The sequence below is a fragment of the Ptychodera flava genome, chromosome 6, assembly GCF_041260155.1.
Source record: "Ptychodera flava strain L36383 chromosome 6, AS_Pfla_20210202, whole genome shotgun sequence".
NCBI classification, from domain to species: Eukaryota; Metazoa; Hemichordata; class Enteropneusta; family Ptychoderidae; genus Ptychodera; species Ptychodera flava.
Genome location: NC_091933.1, coordinates 25,728,646 through 25,736,328, shown reverse-complemented (window position 1 = coordinate 25,736,328; position 7,683 = coordinate 25,728,646). Strand labels below are relative to the sequence as shown.

General features: G+C 35.3%; 2 protein-coding genes across 3 annotated transcripts in view; both read right to left on the bottom strand.

The window, feature by feature from the left end:
* Positions 1–7,683, bottom strand: part of LOC139134406 (ATP-binding cassette sub-family C member 9-like) — a 53,532-nt gene that overhangs the window by 35,804 nt on the left and 10,045 nt on the right. The gene's annotated exons all lie outside the window — the stretch shown is intronic.
* LOC139134306 (ATP-binding cassette sub-family C member 8-like) lies at positions 519–7,639 on the bottom strand. Of its 2 annotated transcripts, none has more exons than XR_011552777.1 (5): positions 7,548–7,639; positions 6,461–6,595; positions 5,264–5,426; positions 4,736–4,776; positions 519–552 (listed from the first exon to the last, which is right to left on the bottom strand). XR_011552777.1 is itself a non-coding variant. In XM_070701195.1 (5 exons), exons 1-5 carry the CDS (start codon positions 7,617–7,619, stop codon positions 4,103–4,105), a joined length of 582 nt encoding a protein of 193 aa, XP_070557296.1. In that variant the 5' UTR covers positions 7,620–7,639; the 3' UTR covers positions 3,760–4,102. The 2 variants fall into 2 exon arrangements, 1 of the variants encoding a protein (XP_070557296.1); XM_070701195.1 differs by lacking the exon at positions 519–552 and adding an exon at positions 3,760–4,273.

Sequence of the window (7,683 nt, the reverse complement as noted above, 5' to 3'; positions counted from 1 at the left end):
CAGAGTGCTCAATTCAGGGTGTTTTATTTACTCATAAAGCCTTGCTCACCAAATTCCAGAAACGAATGACAGCGCCGTAGTAAAGTACTGTCCAATCAAAAGTGAACATGTCATATTCTGTAGACATCTGGTACGTTTTAATATTCAAATTTGGTAACACAGCGGAAACCAGCTGCGACACAAAATCTGCTGTGCCCAGGGCATTTATATAATGTGCCCTAGGGCACTTATAGGATGTTCCATTACATGGGAAGGCTATTTCACAAATAAAAGTTTTAATTCATATCCTAAACATGTTACATTGACAAAGGGGACGGTTGACGTAAACACATTGAAAACGAAAATATATCAGTTTGGGGCGATAGTTTTTAAGTCAGATAAAACCCTCGTACTCGGGCTCTTCTGGTATATAAAGTCCAACCCTACGATAAAATGTCTCGGCCTGCGGCCTCGACATTTTATCGTTTGGTTGGACTTTATATACCAGAAGAGCCCTCGTACTCAGGCTTTATCCTATACATGGAAGGTATGGCTTCGGCAGTAAAGCGCACACTGTAAAAATATCGGACGCTAGACGCGTCTTTACGCGTTCAAAATGTACATGTCGGTGTTCAAATTTGAACGGCTAGTGTTCATATTGTTAACACTAGTGTTCATAATATTAACAATGATGTTCTAAACCTGAACACTATGTGTTAACAACGATCTCCTTCAAGTGTTCAAAAACTCAGCATCACAGAAATTTTACAATACTGTGAAACAATTAACAGTCTTTTGTGTTTTTTTTCTTTACAATGGCTATATTAAATTTACTATTGCTTCACTGTCCGGCAAAAGTACACGGATTTTGGTGTAACGAATTTCACACTAAGTGAAAAATATTTCCGGCCTACCATTGCTGAAAGCATGTTTTTTCTAAAAAAGGAAGTATACAAAATAATTTTACACGTTTATTACGGGTTGAAAGTTTAAAAATTAGTAAAGAAAATCAGAAAACCACCATGAACGTTTTAATTTTAACATCGGCGTGCAAGGGGCGTTCTACTTCTTAACACTTAGTGTTCAAGTTTGGTGTCTTTTCCTATCCCATGATGCGTCAAAACGGAAGTTGCGACATTTTTCTTGTAAGCGCACCCTGAAGTCGTGATCGTGCGGAAGCAAGACCAGAAAGGGTAAGTTTCCTCTCCAAAATAGTAAAAGGTATTCGATTTTTGAAGCATCTATATTATCGTCCTTTGAAATTAATTGTATTGTACCTTTAAATAGCTTAACTATGTGAAAAAAACTTTTTTCTTTCAGTGGCTGCTATACCAACAACTAGCTGTGACTACGCAGTGGTACTTTTGGCCATGGCGTATCGATCGATCTCACTCGGGTAAAGGGTCATCACAATACAACTGTAGTGATAACCACAGTCCCTCTAGTGATAGAGGGACTGTGTGATAACCCTTGACCTGAGCGCGATCGATACGCCTTGCATAGTACCGCTGCGTAATCACAGCTAACATATGTCTTTTAGTAAACACAATCGCATGTAAAACATCAGTTAAACATCGTAGAGTAAACAATGTATTGTTTCAGCATATGAGAGTTTGGCTTTTTAATTTTAATCAATTGATCACAAGAACCAGCAATTATTTTGTAACAGTTTTGAAGAGAGGCACTGTATATGAAAGTCTCCACTTTTCCTTATAATAATCAGCCCCTTGTCTTTCATTTCAAGTTTCATCTCGCCATATTACCTATTGTTGCATTTTTTCAGGATGTAAAAAGTTGGATTTAACTGAAAATCGAAGAGTTGTTATAGAAGCTGGTGGTACAGATAACGAAGAAGATGAGTGTACAGGTAGCTGTCTGGAAACAAGCTTGAGAAACTCAGCTCATCTCTAATGTAGATTTAAACTTCCAAGGGTCAGTAACTGAATTTTGATAAATTTCTGTATTTTTGTTCTGAATTAATCTAAGCATTGGTAGCATGCTATGATCAACTAAATGTTGCTGGGGAATAAGCTTTCACAGACGTGTAGTCTCCCTTATTTAAATTAAAGCTGATATTTCTTGTTAGCTCTTTCAAAATGTGTACATGAAAATCCATACATGCATTTATGAAAGTCATCTGTACACTCAGTCTCATCCATTTGAACACCATCTGACATTTTTGTATTTGCAGGCAGCTTTCAAGACAATATTACAAAATGTTTTTACATAAAAAAATTCAGCCTTGAATGGATGTGAAAGCGACAGACCATTCAGAGTAAAAATGTTCACTCTGAATTACTGATTTTTCTGAAATTTTCACTCTGAATTTTCTGTCACTTTCTGCTTCAATTTTTCATCCCCCTTGCATCTGATGAAGGAGACTTCACGTACTTTGAAAGCTTATGCCCTTGTAACATTTAGTTGATCATAGCCTGCTACCAAACCGTAAATTATTTTGTATTGTAGCTCAACACGTCTCTTGTACTTAGCAACTGGTTTTTAGCTTTGCTGTCAGCTAAATAGGTGGATGTGTAGCATTGTCCTCAAATTTGTACTTCCAAAGGTTTTTCTTCAAAACAGCCTGTGCGAATCCTTTAATATTTGGATTACAGGTCCCAAGGGATTACCCCAATCAGATATGTTCAAATTATGATGAAATATGCAAATTTATATTTTTGAGGCTAATTTTGCTATTTTTTTGAAAAAATCTTCTTCTCTTTTACTGACGTCTTCAATATTTTGTAAACATGTCCCTAAAAATGACCATCGTAAAAATTGTGCTAGTTGTGATGAAATATTCAAATTTTTATATTTCATGGCAATTTTTGTCATTTTTGGTCAAACAATCTTTAAAAAATCTTTTTCAAAACTGCTAATCGAACAGCTTTGATATTTAGGACATAGATCTCTCTACTGGTAGTCTTTTTCAGATTGTTAAAATTATGCAGAAATTTGCAACTTTGTGTTTTTTGGCATTAAAGACATTTCAGACATTTTTAAGACATTGGGAATTACCAAAATGTGATATATTCAAGTTATGATGAAATGTTCATTTTTTCATTTTAAGGGTGATTTTTACCATTTTTTAGTAAAACAAAATTGTATAAAATTAATAGCAGGGTACACCAGAATTTGAAAGGTTTTTACGAATATGTTTTAAATTTCTGAGAGGTATATTTTTGAAATGTCACCCATTTATTTCAGGGTTTATTTAAAGATATTACAAACAAACTAACCTTTTTTTATGAAGGACTTTGTTGGACAAGGAAATAGGTTTTACCCTGCCAAAAACCCACTTCCCCCACTTTCTGCTTGTTGTGTCTTACTGTGACACTTTGACAACTTGACATGTTGTGTTTACTTTAGTGTGGATAACTATATGCCATGTGCACCAGAGAAGCCTTGACTAACTTCTTTTTTCTTCAAAATTTACTATTGTCCATATAGGAGGAAATGTCTTTAAGAAACCATCTTAAAATAAATGGAGTATGCATTTCATACATATACGTCTTTTCAAGACAAGAAGTATGCCAAATTTTGAGCTTTTTCAGATGATTTTTTGTACGTTTTAAACAAGTATGAACATAAAACGTAATCCACAATATGGTGATTTTTATTGCTTATGTTTTTGATAGGAAGGTGTTAACACTGTTGTTTTTTTCCTCTGACAAACTTTACATACAAAGTTGCAATGTTTATTTACCCAATTTACAGTAAATTATTGTATTTTACTCTAGAAATGTTTCGTGTATTTTTAGAATAAAATAATTTTACAGGAAATCAATGGTCTGTAATGTTATTTCAAGGCTTGAACATACCGTGAACGCCCAAAATTAAAGGTGTTCAACAAGCGTTCATCATGTGTTCTAGCCTTTAACACACTTATCGTTGAACGGCGTCCATGCGTTCAAAAAGTGTTACAGCCCTTTGAACGCGTAAAAGCGTTCAATTTTTTGAACACATTTCCTGTGCAACGTGTGTTCAGATATGGAACACCATGGTGTTCAATGTAATGTCTGATGAACACGTAGCGTTCAAAATCTGCACACGTGTGTTCAAAAACTGAACGTTGGTTGAACACGTAGTGTTAAATTTCTGAACGCCTGGAGGCGTTCAAAAAGTGTTACAAAAAGGCGTTTAATTGGTGTTCTGTCCTTGAACACTTAACTTTACAGTGCAGACTCCGTGCAAACACGAAGATTGGTGTCGCCAGTTGAGCAAAGAATGCAAGCGTAACAAACGCTAACTCGGGCGTCAACGGATGCGGATTTAGCAGCGAGTACGAAACAAACGACTATCATGATTAGCAGAGGCCAGAGGAAGAGAGGTTTAAAGATCGATAGGACAGTCAGATGACCCGAAGAATACAGAAATTATTATGCAGAGCGGCAAAGGGGTATAGCAAACGAGACAAGAGCAGAAAAAGATGAAGATAAGCGAAAAGCAAGAAAAAAGTAGAAAGGAACTCGTTAATTCGTTGAATCAATGTTCAATGCAGGAAAATGTAAACTTCAAACTTTATATGTCTTGGCCAAAAACAAATCTATAATACATTTATCAGAGGTAGAGTTTGAAGCATTGTTCACAATAATATCATGCGGTAAAATGTGTTATACTTGTTGATGAAATCTATCCCTGTACAGATTCAAAGTCTTTTTTCTCTTTTCCTCCATTCACTTCGTAATAAACCATACTGAGTATGAGCTCACTGTTGGTTTAAATTAACACCGAAAAAGTGTTTATAAAATTAACTTACGATTAGCGTCACGATAGCGTTTAACGTTTTTGCCGTAGACACTGTAAGAAGAATTATGGTCTTAATAATTTTGCCGTGCTTTTTTCTATTTTAGTTGGACATATGCGACCAAAATAGATGATAGATAGATCACACGTTGACTTACGGAATACTTACTTGTTGTTTGGGACAATTCATGTTTTACAAACGATATATCTGATTATGTCTTATCTCTTTTCAAAATAAATTAACTAGCAACAATATTTGGAAGCATTTTTTTAAAACCAGTCTCCTGTCTTCGTTTTGTATCAAAACTTGCCATTACCTCCATATGCCATGTATAATGCCAACTCGAAACGTTCCAGACAATTTTTATTGTCCATTTGCTTATTCAAATAATCTCGACTTAAAACTAATGAGTCTGTAAAGAAGTAGAAGGAACGACCATGATACAAACAATGAAAAGTTGAATTGTCGAGACCGATATATCATCGCATGAAGTCAAGAACAAAACCAGCTTTTCTTCATGACAATAGATTGTATACTTACTACCAACTATCATGTAAGCTCCCGATTTCATCATCAACTTGACTTGTTGCTCCCTGACTTTTTCAACAGAGGAGCAAAACATTTCTTCCCAAGCGCATAACATCAGCAGCTTCATTCCCTGCAGCAGCTCGTTGATTTTCTTCAACCGTGTATCTGAAGTTTTCTGACGTGATATGAAGAGTACATTGATATGATGATCGCTTCAGCATATGGCCGAGAGACAGCAGCAGCAACAGCCCAGATTGCGTTCATGTCGACGTATTCGGACTGATAAAAGAGAATTCCTGTCTTTCTGTTCATGTACTCAGATGCTCAAATAGACTCAATTACAAGTTCTCTAATCCAGCTTGGTCACTTTACACGCAATGACTAGTAAATTTTCACCATGAAAGGAAAAATCTTGGTCCTTTGCTTACATGTCGCTACATGAAATGTTTAGCCAATTCTCTTTCGTAAGCACGTATACAATTTAGGCGTCACCAGTCAAATATTTACAAATTATCTCTAATTCACCAATGTTGACATTAAAAATGGTCAGAATTCTTCGTGTTCGCTACTCCATCGCGAAAATGTGACATTCTGATTCTAGCAGGTGAACGTTAATTTTGTTGACAAGTTAATGTGCCCGCACACTTAAACTAACAGAAAACAAAATTGTATTTTCCGATTGTGTGAATATCTTCCTCGGCGACAAATATTTTACAACAACTTTTACAATACTTTTTACAAAACTTTTTTTAGTCTACCATTTGTATGAGTTTATTTTGAAGCAGTAAATACATTTTTCATGGGCTTGTTTTCGTGTAAATCTAAAACTGCAATGTTCAACTTTGAATAACCACAGGAATAACGGCCTTTATTAATTTCAAGTGTCGGTAAATATTTGTGCAGTTTGTTTTACAAGCACAAAATTTCCCCTGATTGTTATTCTTCATTCTGAAAGGAGTGGATTAAAGTTACCTCACGGAAAGTTTGAAGAGAAGTTTAAGTCTTTCGAATTCAAGGCGTCGCGAATTACCTGAAGTCGGCTCAGAGGGTTGATCTGCTCATGTTTGAATTAAGATCAGTGCCTATGGAAGACTGCCATATGGCAAAAGTAAATGGCGTATGTCATCTATATGTATGTTGTCTTTGTTTTCGTGCTCTTGGTGAATAATCTTTTATCATTTCTTTTCTTTTCATTCTGCATTCACTTACCATAATGAGATTTTTAAGCCTTGCCAAAACATCGGTCATCTTGTATTGCACTACGCCAAAAACGGGAATAAAGGCCGCACCAATCAAGGCGGACACGCCCATTTCGTAATATAACAGTATAATGACGACGACAACCTATTGATTATTCAAAAATAATCTGTTACAATTTATCTCCACAAACTTGTACTCGCATTTACATGAATAAATGATCGGACAAACACCTGGTTTGATATCATGCATGGCATCACACAACAAGATCCGTATGCTCATCATGATGGGGATTCCGTCGTAATGTTATAAGACTTTGATCAGTACTTTTATGTTAATGATATGAACATCTGATTTTTCTCAATATGACGATAATCTCTCGAAGGTAGTTTATCGTTAAGCGTGCATGTACCAGTCTTAAACGCGAAAGACTGGGCCTGGTCCACCCTTGTGCCGGTTTGGTGTATGTGAGTTCAATCTGATTAAATCTGATGGAGTGACGGCGACTTTTTCACATTTGCTTCCTCGTTGCTTTTCTCGTTTAGCTGTGATTAGACGCGGTTGCGAGCTAGACAAAATCAGCACAGAACAAGCAAAGTTGGAAACATCGCAATAATTACATCTGATATTAATCAGATTGATGCGAGATGTACCACAGAAATCATCGAAAGGCGCCGTTTGCGTTTAGATGGCTCGGTGTATTTGAATTCACTTCAAATTTTAAAATATTACTTAAAACTGAAATCGTATTTTTGTAGAATGTCTCAAACAACTTTTATGCGACACTGATAATAAACCATTTAATTAAAGTTGTAAAAACAGGGTAAAGTGACAAAACTGGCATTTTATATGTAGTCGCATTGCAAATTAGTTAATTACACTGTTTGATCGGCTCAACTATTTCAAGTAATGGCTCCACTTTAAATGTCATAAATGTCACACATACATACATACATACATACATACATACATACATACATACATACATAAACACACCGATATATATATATATATATATATATATATATATATATATATATATATATATATATATATATATATATATATATATATATATATATATATATATATAACTTGCCATTATTGGTCCTGCCCATAACCATGGCTTGTATATTGTGAACCAAAATATTGCTGTGGCATCCACCGACATGTGATTCGTTATCTGTCCAACAGACAGACTCGAAGTCGACAGATGTAATGATTTCTCGTAAACA